The sequence below is a fragment of the Podarcis bocagei genome (assembly GCF_964188305.1).
Source record: "Podarcis bocagei genome assembly, chromosome: 3".
Taxonomy (NCBI): domain Eukaryota; kingdom Metazoa; phylum Chordata; class Lepidosauria; order Squamata; family Lacertidae; genus Podarcis; species Podarcis bocagei.
This window is the reverse complement of record NC_138127.1, coordinates 98,783,490-98,805,723: the sequence shown is the minus strand read 5'-3', so window position 1 is coordinate 98,805,723 and position 22,234 is coordinate 98,783,490. Positions and strand designations below refer to the sequence as shown.

The 22,234-nt window shown below is 47.6% G+C and overlaps 1 protein-coding gene across 3 annotated transcripts in view; it reads right to left on the bottom strand.

Annotated features, from left to right (window-relative positions):
• Window positions 1–22,234, bottom strand: part of SPTBN1 (spectrin beta, non-erythrocytic 1) — a 233,273-nt gene that overhangs the window by 41,819 nt on the left and 169,220 nt on the right. For all 3 annotated transcript variants that reach the window (XM_081188307.1, XM_081188305.1, XM_081188306.1), the window contains 10 exons: window positions 18,216–18,374; window positions 15,834–16,136; window positions 15,262–15,415; window positions 13,024–13,894; window positions 12,776–12,913; window positions 10,927–11,683; window positions 8,964–9,166; window positions 5,052–5,142; window positions 1,050–1,196; window positions 18–281 (listed from right to left, as the gene is read on the bottom strand). In XM_081188307.1, the coding sequence (XP_081044433.1) occupies window positions 18–281; window positions 1,050–1,196; window positions 5,052–5,142; window positions 8,964–9,166; window positions 10,927–11,683; window positions 12,776–12,913; window positions 13,024–13,894; window positions 15,262–15,415; window positions 15,834–16,136; window positions 18,216–18,374 (3,087 nt within the window). The remainder of the gene's footprint in view (window positions 1–17; window positions 282–1,049; window positions 1,197–5,051; window positions 5,143–8,963; window positions 9,167–10,926; window positions 11,684–12,775; window positions 12,914–13,023; window positions 13,895–15,261; window positions 15,416–15,833; window positions 16,137–18,215; window positions 18,375–22,234) is intronic.

Here is a 22,234-nt window from a genome sequence, read left to right as displayed (position 1 = left end):
TGCTCCGATCACTTCACCTGTTGCTTCTTCAGCAGAATATTGACGCTGGTGAGGTCCTTGCCGTAGTCGTCTGACTGAATCTGGCTTTCCAGGCCATTCAGCCACTTATCCAAGTCAGCGCAGCTCTGGGTGAACAGCTCAGCCTTGTTGGCATCGAAAAGCCGCTGGGCTTTCGTCTGGGTGGTGCTTTCAAGCACTTCCCACATATGGTGCAGGCTCGTCAGCTTCTCTTTCACGATTCCCTCCGTTTCGGGTTTCTCAGCGATGAGCTGCATCCCTTCCTGCAAACAAACAGAAACCCTTTAAGCTTTGTGGGTTAGAACAGCCTGGGGATCAGAAACAAGTGGATGTTAATGTTTCTTTCTTTCGTTTCTGTATAACAACTAGGGTATGTTTTGTTACTTGAAATTAAAAACCAGTTTTTTAAAAAATAACGTGAATCAGCTGTTACCTCGCTGATTCGAAGAGCAGATTTGTGAAGCAGGTAGATGTCATTCTCTCCACATTAATGGCTGGAGGGAAAGCTGAGAGGACAGCTGTTCTGCGGTGACTGAGGGGATTCCTGGCTGGGATGAGACTTCAGCCAAGGACTTTAAAGCCCAAAGCTGGCATTCTTTTCTTACTAAATCAGCTAGGCCTCACTGCAGCCTGGAAACTTCCCTGAGTATAGTAGCCTGGAACCTACATATGCATGAAAACACCAGCCTTTAGCTGCCCAGGTGAAAAACGGAGCTCACTGTCACTGCTCTCACAAGGTAACTGCAGGCAAGTCGGTGGGGTGAGGATTTCAAAACACTTTGTGCACAACAGAAGAAATTATACAAATTCACAGCGCCGCCTCGACACATTCGGGAGGAATTCTTTTGCCACATCAAACTAATATTAACCCAAAGGCTTGGCAGTCAAAATGGCGCTGTGTGTCTCCAAAGCCAAATGCTCTGAAGCATAAAATGAGCAGGTTTTTTAAACAAACAAACAGCAGGAATCTCAGAGACAGTTCCTTGGACATCTTGTGGGTTTCACACAGCTTTACCCCCACACCCGCTCACCTTTTCAATTTTGTCAAGCCATTCTTTGTTGGAACCAAGCTCTGCCATGAAGGCCTGGTGTTTCAGCCACTTGCTGTGCAGGTTCCTCGCTTCATCGTAAGACATGTCCTGCGCTGTAAGCATCTTCTCATTAATCCAGAGCGATAGCTGGGGGGGGGGGGGGAGAGAGATGAAGAAGAGGGGTATTTTTTGTGTTGTGGCTGCGGATGCCTCCTCCAACCATATAAACCTCCCCTCCTCTAAGAAGAAGATTTGTTCCCATCGTTCTTGCTGCTCTGAGCGGAAAGGGAATGACAGAATGCAGCGACCTTCCTTGGGTGTTATGCCTCTCCTGCGATGGAGAGTTGGGGATAAGCATGGCGACTCTGCTACCTCTGTTGCACCGCCATGTCTGTCTCCATCATTCTCCTTGTGTTGAAGGGTGAACGTTTGCAGTGGGTCATCTTCTCCACTCTCTGCATAATTTGGGTTCCTTAGTGTTATTGGACCCCAGCTTCCACCCTCCCTGGCCATTGGCTAACTTTGCCAGGGATGGTGTGAGGTGTAATCCATAAACACCTGGGGACCCAAGGATGATTAAAACGCGTCAGATTCCCCAGGATGCTAAACTGGTGGGCAACCGACACAGGTAGAGTAGTCTCCCCACTGCAGACATTGGCTGCATATGTCCTATACATTTGAAGCACATTTAGGAAGAGTCTGCTGGATCAGGATAATGGCCCATTCTGTCTTCATAGTGGCCAACCAATAGCCAATGGGAAGCCCAAAAGTAGGTCCCGAGTGCAACAACACTCTTACCACTCGCAATGGCCAACAACTGATACCCAGAGGCATGTTGCCTCCAACAGTGAAGCTAGAACATAACCAGTCTTGGTGGAGGCTGGAGTAGGTAGTACTAGGTGGACCAGTGGCTTGACCCAACATAAGATGGTCTACACATTTACTAGCATTCAGCACTTGAGATGTAATTGGGCATCCTTGCATTAGGTTCAATACAAGAAAGCCACAGCTCTTGAAGAAGCGTTTGGATTTGATATCCTGCTTTATCACTACCCTAAGGAGTCTCAAAGCGGCTAGCTTCCTCCCCCATAACAAACACTCTGTGAGGTGAGTGGGGCTGAGAGACTTCAGAGAAGTGTGACTGGCCCAAGGTCACCCAGCAGCTGCATGTGGAGGAGTGGGGAAGCGAACCCGGTTCACCAGATTACGAGTCTACCGCTCTTAACCACTACACCACACTGGCTCTTGCCTTTGCCTGGGGCTGCTGACCACCTGCTATTGCCAACGAACCGAGCCCAGATCAGTAGGCCCCAAACCTGTTGGCTGTTCTTCCCGTTTAAGGTTAAGGAAAGCATGTGGCGTGTTTAGAAAAAGCAGTGTGCTTTGCATCTCTCCAGCCAACTGCCCCAACAGGAAAATATGTGCACAGTTTGCTGCTTGCAGCAGAAGTCTCCCACACAGAGAGGACCTCGCCTAAGGCGGGCAGAGCGGAGCAGGGTGGCGAGCCCAGCCGCCCCTGGCTTTGGCCGACAAAGGGCATTTTTCATTCATTCACGAACATTTGCAAAGGTCACTTCATAAAAGGCTCGTTAAGGGCGGCAATAAAAGGGGAAATGTTCCGGAATTAGAAGAATCTGCCTTTCAGAGGAAGATAACAAAGAGGCCTCTTCATGGACCAAGGAGTTTCCTGCTGGGGCCTCTGTCCCCAGGGCAGCAACATGTTCCTACTGGGTGCCATATTATCCTGACCTATGGAAAGATGCTTTCTCAGGCTCCTGTCCTGGAACACCATGAGATAAGAGCATAGGAAGCTCACACTAAGTCTGGCCACTGGCTCAGATAGCTTAGTACAGTCTATGCTGACTGACAGAGGTTGCAGGCAGATGTCACAGACTGGCTGGATGCCAAGGAGCGGTGGGAGGTGCCCGCTGGGGAACCCCCAAGGGAAACCCCAGGGGAAGAAAGCTCAGAGCTAGGGGATTGGTGGTGGGATGACGATGAGTGACCAGAGGGAGGTGTTGGAAGCTGAAGGGGTAATGGGGTTTAGTGAGCAGGAAGAGGCTGTGGCAGAGGGCAGTTCAGACTCGGAGGCAGAAGCAGAGGTTGAAGAGGAGAGGGGCCAAGAGGCAGAGGCAGGCTGGTGGAGAAGCCAGGATGTCTCCTCCATTCGCTTGATCTCCCAGAACTCAAAAAGGTATGAAGAGGGAGGAGCGAAGACAGACAAGGTGTCTGAGTCTCAGATTGCTTGGGAAGGAACTGGGGGACTAGGTGACTTAAGAGAGCTGTGGGAAGACAGAGACCTTCCTCGTTTGGGCAAGATCTATCAGGAAGACTTGCTGTGCTCTTTAGGCCTGAGCTGTTGTGTTTCTTTGAACAAAGCCTTAACTTCACAGGCGCCTTATGATTTATTGCTGGCCTTGCTGGCCTGCTCCCAACACCTGCCCTGACAGCAGGAGACATTCTCAGCTCGACTGGGAGATGCCAGGGATTGAACCATTCCTTCTCTTCTACCCTTTGCCCCGTCTGTCCCAGGCTCTGAAAGGCCTGGACGACTCGTATTCTACGATCACAGAGAGCTGCCTCATGCTATTCCACCCAGCCTGCACTGTCAACTCTCAGCAGGAGGCAGCTGTCAAGATCTCAGACAGATTAAAGCCTTTCCCAGCCCCACCCTGGGAAAGAGGTGGGGGGTGCAATGGGGAGGGTGGGATTTCCTTGCAGCCCTCTGGCTTATTGGGGCTGCTTCTCATGAAAAACCTCTCATTTCTGGGCAACGCACCAAGAAGACTCTCTTCAATCTGAATGAAAAATGCATGTGGATTTTCTTAACAAAGTGAGACAACAAGAAACTAGTCGCCTATGGACTTTGCATTCTGCCATACACAGGTTTCTTTTCCATGAACAGAGCGGCAGGGGGTAGGGGGATTCACATTAGATCATGTCCATCTGGAATTTTTGTTTTACCCTTTACCACTTAGACAGCATCTTAAAAAGTATAGACATCACCTTGCTAACAAAGGTCCGTATAGTAAAAGCTATGGTTTTCCCAGTAGTGATGTATGGAAGTGAAAGCTGGACCATAAAGAAGGCTGATCACCGAAGAATTGATGCTTTTGAATTATGGTGCTGGAGGAGACTCTTGAGAGTCCCATGGACTGCAAGAAGATCAAACCTCTCCATTCTGAAGGAAATCAGCCCTGAGTGCTCACTGGAAGCACAGATCGTGAAGCTGTGGCTTCAATACTTTGGCCACCTCATGAGAAGAGAAGACTCCCTGGAAAAGACCCTGATGCTGGGAAAGATGGAGGGCACAAGGAGAAGGGGACGACAGAGGATGAGATGGTTGGATAGTGTTCTCGAAGCTACCAGCATGAGTTCCACCTAAACATTAGGAAGAACTTCCTGACAGTAAGAGCTGTTCGACAGTGGAATTTGCTGCCAAGGAGTGTGATGGAGTCTCCTTCTTTGGAGGTCTTTAAGCAGAGGCTTGACAACCATATGTCAGGAGTGCTCTGATGGTGTTTCCTGCTTGGCAGGGGGTTGGACTCGATGGCCCTTGTGGTCTCTTCCAACTCTATGATTCTATGATTCTATGACCAAACTGCGGGAGGCAGTGGAAGACAAGAGTGCCTGGCGTGCTCTGGTCCATGGGGTCACGAAGAGTTGGACACGACTAAACGACTAAACAACAACACCTAATCTCCAGGATCAAGTCCACAGGGTGGACAATATCCCATTTTTAAAAATAAAAAGAGACAAAATTTCTTTAACCGCTAACGAGAAAAGTAGGCGGGGAAATCCTCTAATAACTGGCTGCCATTAGAGGGTAGGTAATCAATTGCTTCAGGGATGATGGCTCTTATGTATTATAAGTTAATGGATCAGAGATGAAAGACAAATGGAAACCCAAAGAGAAAGAGCGTGATTCTAAGCCAGCTTTGTTCAAGGAGAATATGAGGGGCCTTTTTTGCCAAATATTCTTTTCCCTCAAAAAAACCATACCTCTTGGCAATCCTGAAGAAACTTTTGAAGATCTCTGTTGTCTTTTAATCTCATCAGAAGCTCGCTGGCCACCTCCCGGTTCTTCTTATGCCTGTTGAAAACAAAAACAAGGAAGGAACTTCTTAAATGTGGAAACTCTGGAGGACTTTTGTGGTTTTGATTATTATACGCTGCCTGAATGGAAGCTCTGTTGCATATCTCTCCATCTTTTGGACTCTCCAAACATCCTCTAATCGGGGACAACACTCCTTGAAAAGAAGGACACAATGGCAGGCCTCAGAACTTTTCCCACACACAACAGAATGAAGCAAAGCATTATAGAGAGTTGTCCGTCCAGAATAATGCAGGAGACATCAACAAAGGATGGGGCTTTGTGTTTAAGGTCTGTTCTGGGGAGGGGCGGCAGTTTGCAGAACTATGGATGCTGGAAAAATGAGATACATATTTCCTTAAAAAAATTCCTGCACTCCTTAAGAGAGACAGCCGTTTGAAACGTTACTAATGCAGCTATAGTTTTTGGGCAGCTAAAACAGTTCCCCCTCAGAAAGAAGCTGAGTGGGGGCACAACTGAGACATGATCCCTTCCCGAGTAGGCAACATGTCCTCACAGAAGTTTCCTGTGCTTTGAAACCAGATTTGGAGGGGGTTGTTTTATTATTTATATGCCACCCACCTGACTGCGTTGCCCCAGCCACTCTGGGCAGCTTCCAGCAAAATAGAAAATTGCCAGAAAACATCAAACACTAAAAACTTCCCTGTACAAGGAAGCTCACAAAGCTCACCTTGCAAGACCAAACACACCCATAAACACCCACCCAGCCTCAGGTATTCTAGACCAGGGGTGTCCAACTCCCAAGTGACCGCGATCTACTCACAGAGTTATAAACTGGCAGTGATCTATCCCCCTTTTTTGGGGGGTGCAGGGCAAAAATGTTGAGCTTTTTTTAGGGGAGCCAAAGTTGTTGAGATTCTTTGGGGGGAGCCAGTGATCTACCAGTGATCTACCACAGACGTCCAATGATCTACTGGTAGATCACGATCCGGCTGCCTTCTCAATTCCAGTGAGATTTGAACCCAGGACTCTGATTTGCAGCTTCCTCTCTTGGTTACACTGGCTCTCGTTGTATGTGCTAGAAGTGAAGCAGGCTGGGCAGAGAGATGGTACCTTGCCAAAGGCCACCTAGCAAGCAGGAATTTGAAACCAGCCCCTCTCCCTGTTCAAGGCTCCAAAACTCTCACCTGCTGCACTGTAATGGCATTTCACTTCTAGAAAGAAAATATGAGGTCCATTTGGTTACACACGCTCCTTTTTTTTGTAGGGGAAGAGAACATTAGATTGTAAAACCATGCTGGTTACAGACAGTGGTCATGCTATTTCCTGTACATCATTTGAGCTATATTGGATTTAGCCACAGAAACTGGGCCAGCTTCCCCTGCGCTAATCAAATTAGGATTTCTCTCCTGTTGTACAGGGCAAAAATTGGTCCAACTTGTTTTTTTTTATTTTATTTTAACCACATTAAAGTTAACATGCTTTGACCAAACTTGAAGCCTCTTTCTGATCCCATTACACATTACGAGGCTTCCTCACAGAAGACAAGTTTTCCTCAAAGGCTCTTTAATAAGTCACTGCTATGACTCAGCACCCCATAAACTTACTTTCACCAAGGCCAGCTCCAGCGGTTTCTATAATCCCTAAAGAAAGTAACAGCCTTAAGATTGCCTTGCAGGTGATTAGGCTTATGTAAGCGGAGGCTGTGGTTTTAAAAAAGGAAAACATCCATAAAAATGTGTCGTTGTTTCCCCCAAAAAAGCTTAATGTCTTTCCAGACGCAGTCACAACATTAAAACGAGCAACCCAAACTTGAAACTACATGCTGGCGATGCTGTAGAAGACTTGTGCTCCTTCGCAGGAGAAGTTGGTCATCCCTATCCAGAGGCAACCCACAGTGGTGTCTTTCAGGTGTTGCCGAACTACAACTCCCATCATCCCCAGTCATTGGCCATGCTAGCCGGGGCTGATGGGAGTTGGGGTCCAAAATATCTGGAGGGCACTAAGTTGGCGAAGGCTGGTGTGGCAAGCTTTGTGAGCCTCTCTTTCCTTCTGGTTTCCTCATTTTGGTGGCCATTTTGTGAGGGAGAAACACAGGTGGCAGCTGACAGAGGAAGGAGTCTTATACCAAGACAGAGCGCTGGACCATCTCATTGAGCACTGGCAACTCCAAGAGCACAAGAAGAAGTTTGCCAGATCAATCCAGAGGCCCTCTAGCTAAGCATCCTGCATCCCACAACAACCAACTGGATATGCCTATGGGAAGCCCACAACCTGAGAGGAATTGCACTCTTAATAATAATAATAATAATAATTTATTATTTATACCCCACCCATCTAGCTGAGTTTCCCCAGCCACTCTGGGTGGCTCCCAATCAACTGTTAAAAACAGTACAGCATTAAATACTAAAAACTTCTCTAAACAGGGCTGCCTTCGGATGTCTTTTAAAGATAAGATAGCTGCTTATTTCCTTCACATCTGAAGGGAGGGTGTTCCACAGGGTGGGCGCCACTACTGACAAGGCCCTCTGTCTGGTTCCCTGTAACCTCACTTCTCGCAATGAGGGAACCGCCAGAAGGCCCTCGGTGCTGGATCTCAGTGTCCGGGCTGAACGATGGGGGTGGAGACGCTCCTTCAGGTATACAGGACCAAGGCCGCTTAGGGCTTTAAAGGTCAGCGCCAACACTTTGAATCGTGCTCGGAAACGTACTGGGAGCCAATGCAGATCTCTCAGGACTAGTGTTATGTGGTCCCGGCGGCCGCTCCCACTCTTCCACTTGTAATCAAAAGTAACCAGTATTCAGAGGCGTGTCACCCCGATCTGGGGCAGCAGCTATCCAAGGTCACTCAGGGATTGGAAAAACTCAGGCCCCACTAGGCCTCTGTCTGACTTTCAGAACACTGCCCAGACCACACTGCTCACTGGCTCACCCCGTGTTTTTTGCCTGGCTGGAATATGTCCTTGAAATCTGATCCTCCCTGGATTTCAGCATGTGTAGGAACTAGCCCACTGCCAAAAGGTAAATGTTTTCACTTGTTCTGCTGCCTTCTGTCTCTGGACCTCCTCCCATAGGACAGGTGGCCCCTCAAGCAGCTGCCGAGAGGGGAATGAGTCCCTCGGGCTGAAACAAGGCTCTTCATCCCTACTCTAAACAAAGATGCCCAAGGAAGAACCTCGGATGTTCTCTGTGCAGACATGTGCATTTTCCACTCAAGTGATGAGGCACGGCAGCTGACATCCCAGAGTGTTGCAGCCTCAAGGGCCAATGTCAACCCTTCGTCCTGCTGTGTCTCTCACACTTCCATCTGGCAGCGGTTAACAGACAGTGCTGTGGGTGGGTGGGGGTGTGCACTGCTCACAGCTAACTTCCTAAGTCTAGACAGACTTGGCAGGGACAATCGGCGCAGGAGATGTGTTGGGTGCAATTATGAGGTGGCGTTGATAGCATCTGTCAACACCTCCCATTACAATTAGCGGTCCTGAAGCAACGGCTTATGCTCCGAGAAGGTCTGCTGCTCACGGTGCAATATGAGAGCCTTTCATAGCCAACATTTTCTAGAACAACCCAAGCAGCCTTATAAAGGGCATGTGTACCTGCTGCCCTTGGGTAGCTGCCGGGGTCACAGCACCATAGCAGGGCCTACAGCTGGCATTCGCCCTGGACTTCCCTTGAGGGAAGGTCTGGCCTGGTAACACTGGTCAAGTAAAACTAGATAGCCATAATTTAATTGTGCACTGGATAGATCCACTTCTGGATATAAAGCCGCATGTACATTTTGTAAAAACAGACGAAACACAAATAAGGAAATGGGGAGAGTGTAGACCCAAGACTCACTAAATATTCTCAGCAAAGTCTACCTGTCATCAATGGAGTCCACTTTCTCTTGGATCTTGTCAGAGTTGATGTTGCCATCGCTAACCAGTCTCCTTCCGGTCTCTACAACTGCGTTGATCTTCTCCTCGTTGGCATCCATTGTGGTCATGAAATCCTCCTGTTTTTTGATGGCAGCTTCTGCCCCCTCCAAAGTGGTGGGCATTTCAGTGTGTGCCAAAACATATTCCTGTAATGATTAAAACAGCTACAGTGAAGCCTTTCCAATGGTGACTCTGTTGGCACAAATATCACTTCTGTGAATTCTCTATTGTATGCCAAGGGAGCAGCACAACACCTCCCGAAAAACTTTTCAAATCTGTGTTGAGCCTTATGAGGAACGGTTAAGGGAGCTGGGCATGTTTAGCCTGGAGAAGAGGAGGTTAGGGGGTGATATGATAGCCATGTTCAAATATATAAAAGGATGTCACATAGAGGAGGGAGAAAGGTTGTTTTCTGCTGCTCCAGAGAAGCGGACACGGAGCAATGGATCCAAACTACAAGAAAGAAGATTCCACCTAAACATTAGGAAGAACTTCCTGACAGTAAGAGCTGTTCGACAGTGGAATTTGCTGCCAAGGAGTGTGGTGGAGTCTCCTACTTTGGAGGTCTTTAAGCAGAGGCTTGACAACCATATGTCAGGAGTGCTCTGATGGTGTTTCCTGCTTGGCAGGGGGTTGGACTCGATGGCCCTTGTGGTCTCTTCCAACTCTATGATTCTATGATTCTATGAGCCCAGAGTGGGCAAGTCATCTTCACATATTTATGGGGTATGTTAGAGTATTCACAAAACCGTGCCAAGTATCACTGGTTACATTCAGATGCTCTATTCCCAATCCTCCAGACCACAGTTTAGAGATGACTGGGAACGAGTGTCAAATTCAAACTTCCCCTCCTTCTTCTCCTTTCTCCACTCTTTGTCTTGCCTTTTTAGAAGACTTCCTGATTCCCTTAAACCATGGTTTGCTATTAAGTCTGAACCATCAAACCGTGGTTTGAGTGATCCCTCCAAACCAGAACTGGAAATCAGGACCAAACTGCGGTTTGCTAGGTTCACTCAAACCACAGTCTAGCGACTGAAACTTCACTGCAAACTATGGTCTGAGAAACCAGGACATCTTCTATTAAGGCATGCCAGAGAGGGAAGGGACAGAAAAGGAGCCTGAACCATGGTCTGGAGAATGCAGCCAATAGATCAATTTGAGAAGATTAATTTGTAAGAAAATGGTTCTGTGAAGCAGCTCTTGAGGATCAATTAGGAAACTGCTTCCTGAGTTTTCTGAGCTCTACACCATGGGCACAGATTCCAAATTAGTTTTGCTGGTACCAAAATGTATGTGCTGCTATGAAGAAATAACTTACAGTGGAAGGTTAGATCTGGGATTTAAACCTCTTTCAGACACCATGCATGGCAAATAGGCCCCAGAATTGCTCATATTACGTGACTGTCCTAACCTTTGACAGGCTAGACAGATAGTACAGTCGTACCTCAGGTTTAAGTAGCTTCAGGTTAAGTATTTTCGAGTTACTTCCAGTGACCCGGAAGTAACGGAGCACGTTGCTTCCGGGTTTCGCCGCTCACGCATGCGCAGACGCTCAAAATGTCATGCGCATGAACGGAAGTGGCGAATCGAGACCTGGGCACGCACAGACGTGCAGTCGCGGGTTACGCTCTACTCAGGATGCGAACGGGGCTCCGGAATGGATCCCGTTCACATCCAGAGGTACCACTGTACATAGGAGCCTAGGGGGCTGCCTTACACTGAATCCATCTAACTCAGCATTGTCTACTGTGACCGGCAGCAGCTGTCTGGGGTTTCAGGCAGGGGACATTCCCAGCCTTGACTGGGGATACAGGAAATGAACCTGGAACCTTCTGCCTGCAAAGCAATGTTCCACCACTGAGCTATAGACCTCCCCCCTCCCCTTCTTAACATGACACCCGCTCACCTGGTTGTTAAGGAAGGCTTCTGCTTGCTTTGTGTCTCTGAGGAACAGCTGATAGGCATGGGACTGGGAGAGAAGGTTCTGCCGGTTTTCCCACATCTTGTGCAGCTCGTTCCATCCAGTGTCCAAGGCCTGCAGGCGCTGGTGCAGGAACATGTACTGAGCATCCGTCTGCCCTTGAGTCACCATCTCACCCATGTCTCTCATCTTCTGATAGTCCTCTTCGTAATTGTCAATCTCGTTCTTGATGTTCTCGTGCTGCGTGAGCAGCTTCTCGGCTTCCGTCAGCGTGTTCGGCATGTCTTCCGAGGCGATGGCCGTCTGGGTGCGGGACAGCCAAGACTGGAAGTCGTCCAGGTCGCGCAGAAACTGCTGCAACTTGCTGGCCTCCCCAAGGGACTCCTCGCGGTTCTTCAAGGTTGTCTTCATCTCTTCCCAAACGTCGTTGATTTCGGCGAGCCGCGACAGGATGGCCCGAGCTTGGTCGGGGTGCTCCGATTCCAACTTTTCGGCTTCTTTCTGCAGGTCGCTTAACTTGGCCTCGATGGCGACCAAATCGCGCTCCATCCCAGTCAGCTTCCTCTGAAGAGCGATAACGCCGGCCAGGTCGTTCCCAAGCTCTTGGGTGGATTCAATGACCTTTGTCTTCTCCCTGATCCACGACTTGGTTTCGTTGCATTCAAGGTGGTAGTTCTGGATACTGAGGGCTGAGAGCAGGGCCTCTTTCTTCACGTCAACAAGCTCTCTGAACTGGCTCCACCTTGTACAGAGAAACACAGGAGGTAAGATGGAGAAACATAACATTTATCACGGCTCCTCCTTCCCAAACTGCCAAATGTGCTCTTTAGTATATGAGGTACCTCAGCTCCCTCAGCTCGCAAATAAGTTTAAAGACACATGGCAGGAGTTGTTGATCTGTGAACTGTAAGTCATGTTCCTATTGTGAACTGTGCCACAGTATTACTGCTGGAGTATCTGAATAAAGAAAATAACTAACAATTCATGGAAGAGTCTCAGGCGGACCCTTTTCCTCATTTTGATTTTGGAACTTTGCTCCCCCACTTTAATGGCTGTAATTCTAAACAACCTGAAGCAGTTAAGACAGGGGTCGGCAAACTAATGTCCATGGGCAACAAGCGGCCCACAGGGGTCGTTTAACTGGCCCACAAGCCACCCCCGAACCGAGCTGCCTGCTTGGCGAGCTCCCACGCACTGCACTAAACCGGCTTCTGCGTCGCAGGAAAATCACAGGCGCGCTCGCTCGTGTGTGCGCACATTCCAGCCCACAGAGGAATCTCCGCTGGAGTGAACCGGCCCAGACAAGGTAAACCTTGCCAACCCCTGAGTTAAGATTAAGTGGTAGAGTGGTACCTCGGGTTACATACACTTCAGGTTACAGACTTCGCTAACCCAGAAATAGTACCTTGGGTTAAGAACTTTGCTTCAGGATGAGAACAGAAATCACGTGGTGGTGGCGTGGCAGCAGCAGGAGGCCCCATTAGCTAAAGTGGTGCTTCAGGTTAAGAACAGTTTCAGGTTAAGAACGGACCTCCGGAACTTGAGGTAACTCTTCCAGGTTAGCGGAGTTTGTAATCTGAAGCGTTTGTAACCTGAGGCATTTGTAACTCGAGGTACTACTGTATTATGTATTTGGATAATAATAATATTTATATATTAAATAAGCATACATATATAGAATTGTAATTGTTGATTCTTATAGTGTTACAGTGTGCCTTTCTTTTCCCCACTCACATTTTTACTTTTTATTTTGTTGTTTAAAACATAATAAAATAATAATAAATCTGTACAGTAAATGGGAAAGAACCAGTACTGCATTCATCCCTGAACCCACCTTGTGTTGAGCTTATCTTGCTGCGCCTTGATTTCCTTCTCGCCCGGATGGCCATTGTGGATTAGCTGCCTCGCAATCTGGTTCACCACAGCAACCCGTGACGCCTGGTTGTTCATTTCCGGCTCTAAGCTTTCAAATCTAGAGAGGGGGTCAAAAGAAGAAAAGGAAGCATGAGCAGAGTGCCGACAACTAAGCAGTATCAGGCGCAGAGCTGCAATTACCTGAGGGAGCCCATCTCAGCCTCTCACCTGTGCTGGATCACTTCCAAGTCTTCCAGTTTCTCAGGGATCTCCATGTTGATCAGCCACTGTTCCTTCTCGTCGATCCAAAGCTCGCAGGCATCCGCTTCGCTGAGCATCTTGTACAGGGCCAAGGTGTCCTGCAGGGCCTGTTTACGAAGCCGCGTGAGCTCAGCAACCTCCTTGTACCTTTCCTCCATTCCGGACAGCCTGCTCTGCACATCGGTCGATTCCGCGTGCTCCCACGGCAAGGCTCCGGCCTGTTCGTGCAGGGAATCCATGATGGACCTGTAGCTTGCGATCTCCTCCGCCACGTCTTTGTGTTTCTTCACCAGGGACTGAGTGGAATACTCGTCGTGGCCCACGTCACTGCTGGAGACAATCTTGAGGATGTCCAACATCCACGCGTCGATATCGTCGGCGTCCGCCTGGAACTGGTGGAGGAGGGAAGCTTCTTCCAGTCGCTTCTTCCGGATGGTGGAGAGCTGCTCCAGATTGGCCCACTGGTTCTTGATGTCCGCGATCCTCTCTCTGATCTTCTCCGACCCAAAGTGGTCCTCGGCTATCATGTCCTCCCCTTCCTTGATGGCCTGTTGGAAGTGGCTGCTCCGACCGCTCATCTCGTCCTCAAACGCCTTATGCTTGCTGAGAAGGCGGACAATGCTGGTCAAGTCTTTTCCGTAATCGTCCGACGACAAGATCTGCTCTTTTTCCCTTATCCAGCCCTCCTCTTCAGCCATCTCCCAGAAGAACTTCCAGAGGCGCCGGGACTCTTCCAAGCGAGCTCGGCGCTCGGCCGCTAACTGACACAGCTCCTGGTAGCAGAACTCCATGTGAGCCACTCGGTCTCGGATAACTTGCGGGTCGCAAGGCTTGTAACCTGTTGGTAGGCACAAGAGGCATATGGAAAGTCAAACTGCAGAGCAGGCCAGATTATATTCAGCAGCTGATGTTAAGATAATTCGTGTGCTCATGGGTGCTGAGGACCAAACAGATTCACTTTAACAGATGCAATCTTCTGGGATGCCTTACATGTCGAGGCAATTCAGACTGCTGGGACGTGTTTGGAGACCCCCCTCATCGTTCTTCTGCCAGAACTTCCCCAAGAAGCGCACAAACAGGTCCAAACCCACCCATCCCACACTGCATCTGTCATTACCCTGCACCTTTCACGCAGTTGCTCCTATATCCCCACCCTGCCTCGCCCGCTACTTTCCTCTGTAACGTGATGAGAGAGAAGTGCCACCACCCCACATGCTCTGCTGTAGGAAATTCCCAAGGAGCCACATGCAAAGTGGAACGTACGTACAGTCGTAACTTGGAAGTCAAACGGAATCCGCTCCGGAAGTCCATTCGACTTCCAAAACATTCAGAAAGCTAAGTGTGGCTTATGATTGGCTGCAGGAAGTTTCTTTTTCTTCTTCTTTCCACTCTTTCTTAGTTTTATATCTTAAATTCACATATTTTCCTGACTTCCTCACATCCCCCGTTCTTGTATCCCTTTTAAAAGTTGGTTCAGCAAATTCATAGCCCATTAAATTATCTGTTGTTGGTTTAATCTTAAATTTTACCTTATTGCTAGAACCCCAGCATTTCATTTCAATGTCATCAACATTCAGAAATTTTACAATATTTCTGCAAATAGGTTTTAAATTTCCCCCAATCTTCTTCCACTGAGTCTTCTCCCTGGTCTCGGATTCTGCCAGTCATTTCCGCCATCTCCATATAGTCTATTAGTTGCATCTGCCAGTCTTCCAGGGTGGGTAGATCTTGTGTCTTCCAATGTGGCTGCAGGAAACTTCTGCAGCCAATCGGAACCCACGGAGGATGTTCGGCTTCCAAAAGAACGTTCAAAAACCAGAACACTCACTTCCGGGTTTTGATCATTTGGGAGCCGATTTGTTCGGGAGCCAAGGCTTTTGAGATCCAAGGTATGACCGTATGTTGTCCACAATGGGAATCTCCCAGATAAAGCAATTACAGCATGTGCCCAATAGGGGGAAATGGGGCATGGTATAGTAGCTCATGCCTCCTGACTGCTGGTAGAAAAAGTTGGGGCTGAGGAGGCACAGTGAGCCACAAATCGTCTGGACAAATGCTTTATTGGGATGTAGAGGCACCTTGGTCTACATAAAATTAGTTTATTACACTTGTGGGCCAACAAAGAGCTCAAAAGTGGCTCTCCACCAAAGGATAAGTAAACAAGGGCTTACTAGCCCAAGTTGCCGTTTCTTAAAACAGACTTACCTTCCCCGTCCGTGGCAAATTTTTGGGCTGATGCATTGACCCCTCTCACTCTCTCGGCCTGAATGGAGATGTCAGCCTCGACAAGTGTGTGTTTCTGCAATAGGTCTTCTACTCCGAGGAGATGCTTGCCATAGTCTTGAGACAGCAGCAACACCTGTTTACACAAAACCACCCAGTCAAAACCACCATTTTTCTAGAGTTCCTGGGGGCAAACTTTGTGTTTTGTGGCTGGCTTTTTCATTAGAGAGGTGTATTTTGAGATTTCAGTGGTGCGGGACAACAGAGCCCATCCCAACGGCGGCTCCCAAGCCTCCCCCGAACCGCAAAAAGGGGGAAGGCCGCCAGCAAAGTGGCGTAGCTCCCTCCCCCCCCCCCCCCATTTTAAAGGTGCAGTTGATATTTGGGTACAGCTTATATTCGGGCCAATACAGTACATCCATAGTCGTGAGGCTTGGCTCTTTTCATTTTTAAAAAGATGTTTAAATAAAAACCTAGGTAATTGCTAAATAATTACAGTCTAGAAGGTCCAACCTTCTTTCTGAGGCTATTTGTTCCCCACTTCTGCCAATTACCTTCATCTCATCCATCCAGTCCATAATGTACAGCATCTCCTGGAATATCTTCTGCAGGCCAAGGTTCATCTCCAGCCGTTGCCTGCGTGCCCTGAGCAGCTCCAGGAGGTACTCCCATAGGCGGAAGACGTTGTCTTTCCTGGCCGTGATGCGTTTGATGTCGTGGTAGTTCTCAGCCTCCAGCTCCTTGGCCACAGCAACCACTGCCTGGACCCTTTCCTCGTAGGCGGCAATGTCCGTCTCAATGGCTTCGTGCTTCTTCGTGGCAGCCTCCACAGCGGGGAGGTCAAACCCAAAGTTGTCCTGTTAAAAGACAGAGAGTTCCGTTTTTTTAATGGCCCTGTGACAAGGGTTACTGAATGTGGGAAGATTTATGGACGGCATTTCTTCACGCAGCAACAAATTAGACAGAAGAATTCCAAACCACATGGAGGTGAATGCATGAATGAATTTTATTACTACGGTCACAGACCAGTTCCAGTTCACTTACAATATCAGGAAAATCATAAAACACAACAGGGATACACTGAATTGAAATTGAGTACAACGGAGACAGTTCAGATATAGCGGCAGTTAAAAAAACTATATATTAAACCTTGATCACTAAAATGCCTTCAGATTTTTTTTGTTCTGTTTCAATTTTGTTTATAATTTCTCCTAAAATAAAATACAATTGCTCAAATGTTTTCCAATACAGTCGAACCTTGGAAGTCGAACAGAATCCATTCCGGAAGTCCGTTTGACTTCCAAAACGTTTGGAAACCAAAGCACGGCTTCTGATTGGCTGCAGGAAGCTCCTGCAGCCAATCAGAATCCACAGAAGCCCCGTCAGACGTTCGGCTTCCAAAAAGTTTGCAAACCGGAACAGCCACTTCCGGGTTTGCGGAATTCGGGAGCCAAAACGTGTGAGAACTAAGCTGTTCGAAAACCAAGGTACAACTGTATTTATTTCCTTGAGGGTTGACTTCCCATCCACCCTTCCACGGTTTCCTCAAATTATCTATTGCTGCTGCATGTTATCATGAATCTATACCTTCCTCCCTCCACCTTATTCTCAGAGTAACTTTTACTGCTGAGCTTACTCCAAACCTGCTAGCGTTTTTGCATGTTTACAATAGGTTTTTAAATAATCTACACACATTTCCAATACCCTCTAAAAGTCGTCTCATCTTGTTCTCTAATTTTACTAGTTAAGCTTGCTAATTCTGCATATGGAGAGCCAGCAAAGTAGAATTCAGAAACCATGTCACACTTCTGCCCTGTTCCTCGAATCATATCTACCTAACAGGTGGCATATTGCCAGGAAGTCGCATAAGTCGTAGAAGACGACAGTTGGAAGGAACGGTGCATGCCCCTATCCTGACTCTAGCGTAGGAGTAGGGAACTGGATTTAGTTCTCCATGCCAGGCAACCAGTTTTGCCCATGACAGTGGTCAGCTGTTAATCTCTGCGCAAAATCTGTGTCACAGAATTTGACGAAGTGCCTCAGTAGCTCAGAGGCAGGATTTCTGCCTTGCAATTACAAGGGACCTGAGATCATCTTCTGAGGCCCTCCTTCGTGTGCCTCCTCCTCAAGAGGTCCGGAGGGTGGCAACACGAGAACGGGGCCTTCTCTGCAGTGGCTCCCTGCCTGTGGAATGCTCTCCCCAGGGAAGTTCGCCTGGTGCCTTCATTATACACCTTTAGGCACCAGGCAAAAACGTTCCTTTTAACCAGGCCTTAGGGTGATCTGATTTACATCCTATGCCCTTTTAAAATGTGGTGGGGGTTTTTTTTTGGGGGGGAGTATTGAGTTGTCATTTTTATTATGTATTTTAAAGAGAAGAAGAGTTTTGGATTTGATATCCTGCTTTATCACTACCCTAAGGAGTCTCAAAGCAGCTAACATTCTCCTTTCCCTTCCTCCCCCACAACAAACACTCTGTGAGGTGAGTGGGGCTGAGAGACTTCAGAGAAGTGTGACTAGCCCAAGGTCACCCAGCAGCTGCATGTGGAGGAGCGGGGAAGCGAACCCGGTTCCCCAGATTACGAGTCCACCGCTCTTAACCACTACACCACACTGGCTTTTATATCTTGATTTTATTCCATGAATCGCCCTGAGACCCCCCCAGGTATAGGGCGGTATATAAATTCAATAAATAATAATAATACCAAGCTAGACGGACGAGTGGTCTGATAAGGCAACTTCCTTTGTTGTGTCTAACTGCACCTTAGAAATAGGCAACACTTGATGAGCAGTCGGACAAGCTTTCATTTTCTCTGAATTCCACAAGGGGGTTCAACAAGCTCTCAGGAGCTCAGTGCGGAGTGGGTTGGCCAAAAAAAATGTTACTTTAAACACACACACGCACACACACACACACACACACACCCCAATCTCACCTGAGAAACCAGGCGCTGGTTTTCGCTCAGCCACGTCTCCCTCATAGCTGCCTTGCGGTCGAATCTGCGGGCAAGTTGTTCCAGTTTCTCCTGTCGGATGAGCTCGTTACGCAGTGCCAGTTCTCTTTCATGTTCAGCTTTTTCCAGTCTTTCCCAGGCCTGGGTAAACCAAAAAATATATGCATTTTTAAAAATGAATTTACATAAAGAAAAAGTCTGTGAGAAATTCTATTAAGTGCTGAATCATCAATGCACAATAATATTAATAAGGAAAGATTCGGGTGGTTGGCGCTAATTAGAGAGCAGAAGGCACAATGCGTGGATTTGGGGTGGGCCAAAGTGTCACAGAAGCTAGTTTTGCCCAAACAGGCACAAAACATGCATCTTTTATCCAGGTCATTTTCTTTTCATACTCTATTGGAATAACTCTGGGGCTCTGCATGGCAGTAAACATATGCTGACTCACAAAACCTGAGGCCTGACACAAAGGCCAGAGAGTAGCTTTCTTTCTTTTTTTTAAGGACACGTTTCTAGATCTCATGCCTACGGCAAAAAACTAAAGTGAAGTAAAAGTGTAAAACCTAAAAACACGACATGTAATTCAGGATGGATATGTAAAACAAGGCTTAAGCTTCCTTTCAGTGTATCCCTTTGGACCTTCAGAAAGAAAACGCTAAGAGCTGGGCAAGTCATTTGTATGGAACTCTCTGTTCCTTTTACTGAATGTGAGACCCCATCCCCCCAGTCCTAAGCCTTGGTTCTGTTTATTTAGAAAATGTATTGATCGCTTTATATTCAGATGAATCTCAGAGTGATGTACAAAGCAGAAATCAACATACTGTAATGCAAAATCATCATCATCACCATAAACAACCTGTCAAAACAACATTATCCTGTACCAAAATTAGCAGCAATCAGGCCAGGATCATCTTTCTGGGAAGCCCTGGTGAAATAAAAATGTCTTCAAGAGGGGTGGCAAGTTCCCAAAAGGGACAGTGCCTGTCTTGATATCTTCTGGAAGGAAGCCCTATAGCACAAAGGTTGCTATGCTACTGATTGATGTATCCATCACATTTATATCCCACCTTCCCTCATGGTGGTGCGCTCTCCTCCTTCTCGTTTTATCCTACAACAACCCTGTTAGGTAGGTTAGGCTGAGAGACCGTGAATGGCCCAAGGTCACCCAGCTGAGTTCCATGGCTGAGCAGGGATTTGTCCACTATGCAGTGGACGCTGGCAGGCCCCTGATGACCGCAGTGACCACAGCAGCAGACACGGGTAAGCTGACATCTTAGGTACCCTTGCTTCCCAAAAGGGCTTTGTTCAGTTGTGTACTTTGAAGCCAGAACCGTAACGGTGCTGTGCCTAAATGCTAAAAAGCAAGCCAGCCCATTTGTCACGTAAAGAAACAGATCTGTAATTAGCCACATGCTGTTCCGGAGGGTTTTTCCTAAATCCTGGGGATTGTCACGCTGCCTGGAACACAAGGATCTCCAGACAAGGGAGTCTTAGCAGACAAATACGGGAGTGGGAGAGTTTTATAGCTTGAAGCGATCCGGAGCCAAGCTTGCGGATGCAAGCAACAGCTGCCCTGCGAATTCCAGCCAGGATGAAAAAGCAAATTAGGAAGGCTTACCCTGTTTTAAAGTACTTTGCTTTCCCCCCCAGGGATCTCGGTGAGCTGCTTGCTGTTCAGCTGGCTAAACCAGAAAAGCAGCTCCCTGGCTCTCCCCACCCCTATCCCGGCATCTTTGCTGCGCTCCAATGAGACTCCCTGCAAGATGCCCCCATCGTACACAAGGGTCTTCTGCAAGGAGGAAAGGTTATTGCATTTGGGACTTTTTAATTTGGAGAAAAGGCAGGCAAGAGGTGACATGATCAAAGTCCATAGAATTATACACGGCTTGGAGAAATGGCTTGAGAGAAGTTTTCTTATAACAACAACGATTGCATGCCACCCATCTGACTGGGTTTCCCCAGCCACTCTGGGCGGCTACCAACAGAATATTCAAAGCACGATAAAACATCAGACATTAAAAACTCCCCCCTCTCTCTTTCAGAACACAAGAATGTGCAGACACCCAACGAAAATGAATGTGGGAGGCTTCAGGACAGGCAAGAGAAAGTGCTTATTCACAGTGATGATGGCCATCAACTTGGATGGCTTTAAAAGAGAATTTGAGATATTAATGGAAGGTAATGTTATCAGTGGCGACGACCCCTAATGGCGATGTTCTGTCACCTCTTCCTTATCACAGAATCATAGAGTTGGCAGGGAATATGCAGCTATGCCCTATGGGGATTGAACCCGCAGCCTTGGTGTTATCAGCACCATGCTCTAACCAACTGAGCTAGAGTGTCCGTTGCTGAGAATTGCAGGTGGAGAGAGCACTGTTGTGTTAATGTCCTGCTTGCATGCTTCCCATCGGTATCTGGCCAATGTGGAAAAACAGGGTGGTGGACCAGATGTGTCTGTCAGTTTGCATTGCTTGGTACAGAAAGTATTGATCTGATGTGTAGAGATCTTTCCTATTGTAATTAATTCAAGAGGGTTCTGGAAGCTGCTCTGTGTGAAAGAAACAAGCAGAAGGTTCCTGATGTTTGGGTTATTCCTTCAGAGAAGCTGAGTACAATGGCTTAAACTGATTCTGTTATCTCTTTCTGTCAAGGTCATGCTGGCTATAATAATAAGGCCAGAAGGAGTCTGAGTTTCACTCTTTTCTATCTCTCTTCCCTCTGGTGTGGTGTTCTGTATATAGTGTTAAGGTTTAGTCTTATTATAAGTTATTGTAAGTTAAATCTGCTGCAACTGGATTTCTTATGGACAGTGCCAATCCTGAATGTATTGGATTTATGAACATTATGCTCAATTGCCTTCAGTAGCAGTAAAGCTCTGCTGGATGAAATATTAATTGCCTCTGATCTATTTTTGGGGGGAATCCTGCAACCTTTTAAAGTTTTTACTCTGCCAGCTATATATCAGAGTTCTGCTCTGGATCAATATGAGTAGAATTTGTGACAGTGTCTTTGGCCTGAGATCCAAAAGGGCTCTTTTTTCATGTTCTCTCTCATCCACCTGAGAAAGATAATTCTGGGTACAATGTTCTATCTGCACTGAGGCGAATAGAAGCCACAGAAGGGCACAATTGCCTCTCTCATTCCAACAGGCCAGGCATTATCCTTTGGGTCTTACTAGTAGCTTGCACACCATGTCTCAACATAAGAAAAGCTCTGCTGGATCAAAGCCACGGACCATCTATGCCAGCGTCCTTTCTTACAGTGGCCAACCAGATACCTATGGGAAGCAACTTCTGCTCTGCAGTGGGTAGCAAGTGCAGTCCCCCCAGGAGATCAAAACTGCAAGGAAAGGTTGAAGGAACCAAGTATGTTTAGCCTGGAAAAGAGGAGACATGATAGCCACCTTCAACTATCTCAAGGGCTGTTACATGGAAGAGGGAGCCAACTTGTTTTCTCCTGCTCTGGAGGGTAGGCTTCAAACCGATGGCTTCAAGTTACAAGAAAGGAGATTCCATCTCAACATCAAAAATAACTTTCTGATGGTAAGAGCTGTTCGACAGTGGAACGGTCTCCCTTGGGAGGTTGCAGACTCTCTTTTGGAGGTTTCTAAGCAGAAGTTGGGTGACCATCTTTCATGGATACTTTAGTTGAGATTCCTGCATGGAAGGGGGTTGGACTTGGGGTCCCTTCCAACTCTGCAATTCTATGATTCTATGAAATGGGGTTGCTTTAGTGGAGCTATGTGTACAGAGACAAGGAAAGGTGTCCCTAGAGGGCACTTTTGAACTGTTGCAGCTCCTTTTCAGTGGTGGCTCCTTGTTTTTGCAATGCCCACCCCAAGAAGGCCTACCTGGAGAGATTTCACATACGGCACTTGTGTGCCATTTCAGGCTTGTTCTTGGCTGGAGCTCGTGGCTATTACAGAGAGAGACTAACAATGAGCCCTGGTATGGGTGGCATGCGAAGCCAAACCTTGGTTTAGTGAGGTGAGGGAGCAAACA